This window comes from Temnothorax curvispinosus, unplaced genomic scaffold (assembly GCF_003070985.1).
Source record: "Temnothorax curvispinosus isolate PA1 unplaced genomic scaffold, ASM307098v1 QBEX01001427.1, whole genome shotgun sequence".
Taxonomy (NCBI): domain Eukaryota; kingdom Metazoa; phylum Arthropoda; class Insecta; order Hymenoptera; family Formicidae; genus Temnothorax; species Temnothorax curvispinosus.
Window position 1 is genome coordinate 61529 of NW_020211207.1, and position 828 is coordinate 62356.

The following is an 828-nucleotide window of genomic DNA, read 5'->3' on the forward strand; positions in this document are numbered from 1 at the left end:
AATTTCAAGAGCTCGACACGCGATCTCAAATTATAATGACGAAATAAGAATGGAAACGGGGAGATAATGAGCAACTGCAATTAATTAAAGTACATACATTTTTATAACCTGTTATTCGCAATGTTTGTATCGATAATGAACAATTATTATTTTACTTGTATAATTTAAATGTTCTCGTGTATGAGTGTGAACAGATATATCTCTTTTGTATAGCATAATATCAAATGGCATTAAATGAACGTGGAATTGATGAATTTTTATCATTTTCCAGGTACCTGATATTTAAAATGTTGCACGAGATCTTGTTGTCACTTTGGGGATGTTCGACCAGTGTGTCGCAGATAATAGAGGCAGATGTGAGTGTATATTATAACAAAATGTAATATAGAAATAATTAAGTAATATATATAACGTATAAATAGTATATATAGTAATATACAATTAAAAATGAACATTATCTTTATGTGCTTTTCGTCAAATCATTCAATTTCTCTTCCAGTCCGTAGATCTCGATAAATACTTACATCCTGGCGAACGAGCGCTGCTCAATAAGATATTGGATGTTGTGAAGGAATGCAACGTTGTACGAAACTTCATACACGCAGTAAGCAGCGAGGATGCGAAAGGTTTGAGAAGAACTCTGACGAAACGTATTTTACGCAATTCGACATATAATTGTCTCATTTGTCAATTCAATTTAATCATTTTGTTCCACAGAATATGTCGCTCCCGGTCTGTACATACGTGCTCTGTGCAACGGAATGGATCAAGCGCTGGAGCCGTTTCGCGAAGAAATAATCGAATTGGAGAACACAGTCTTGAACAACC

General features: G+C 34.3%; 1 protein-coding gene across 2 annotated transcripts in view; it reads left to right on the forward strand.

Annotated features, from left to right (window-relative positions):
• Positions 1–828, forward strand: part of LOC112463490 (gamma-tubulin complex component 4) — a 3644-nt gene continuing 2816 nt past the window's right edge. The window contains exons 1-4 of one of the 2 annotated variants that reach the window (XM_025029915.1): positions 1–89; positions 272–356; positions 500–626; positions 718–828. The exon at positions 718–828 is cut by the window's right edge and continues 133 nt beyond it. In XM_025029915.1, the coding sequence (XP_024885683.1) occupies positions 288–356; positions 500–626; positions 718–828 (307 nt within the window). In that variant the 5' untranslated portion in view covers positions 1–89; positions 272–287. Of the gene's footprint in view, positions 90–271; positions 357–499; positions 627–717 lie in introns of those variants that run through there. The other variant, XM_025029921.1, reaches the window with a different exon arrangement.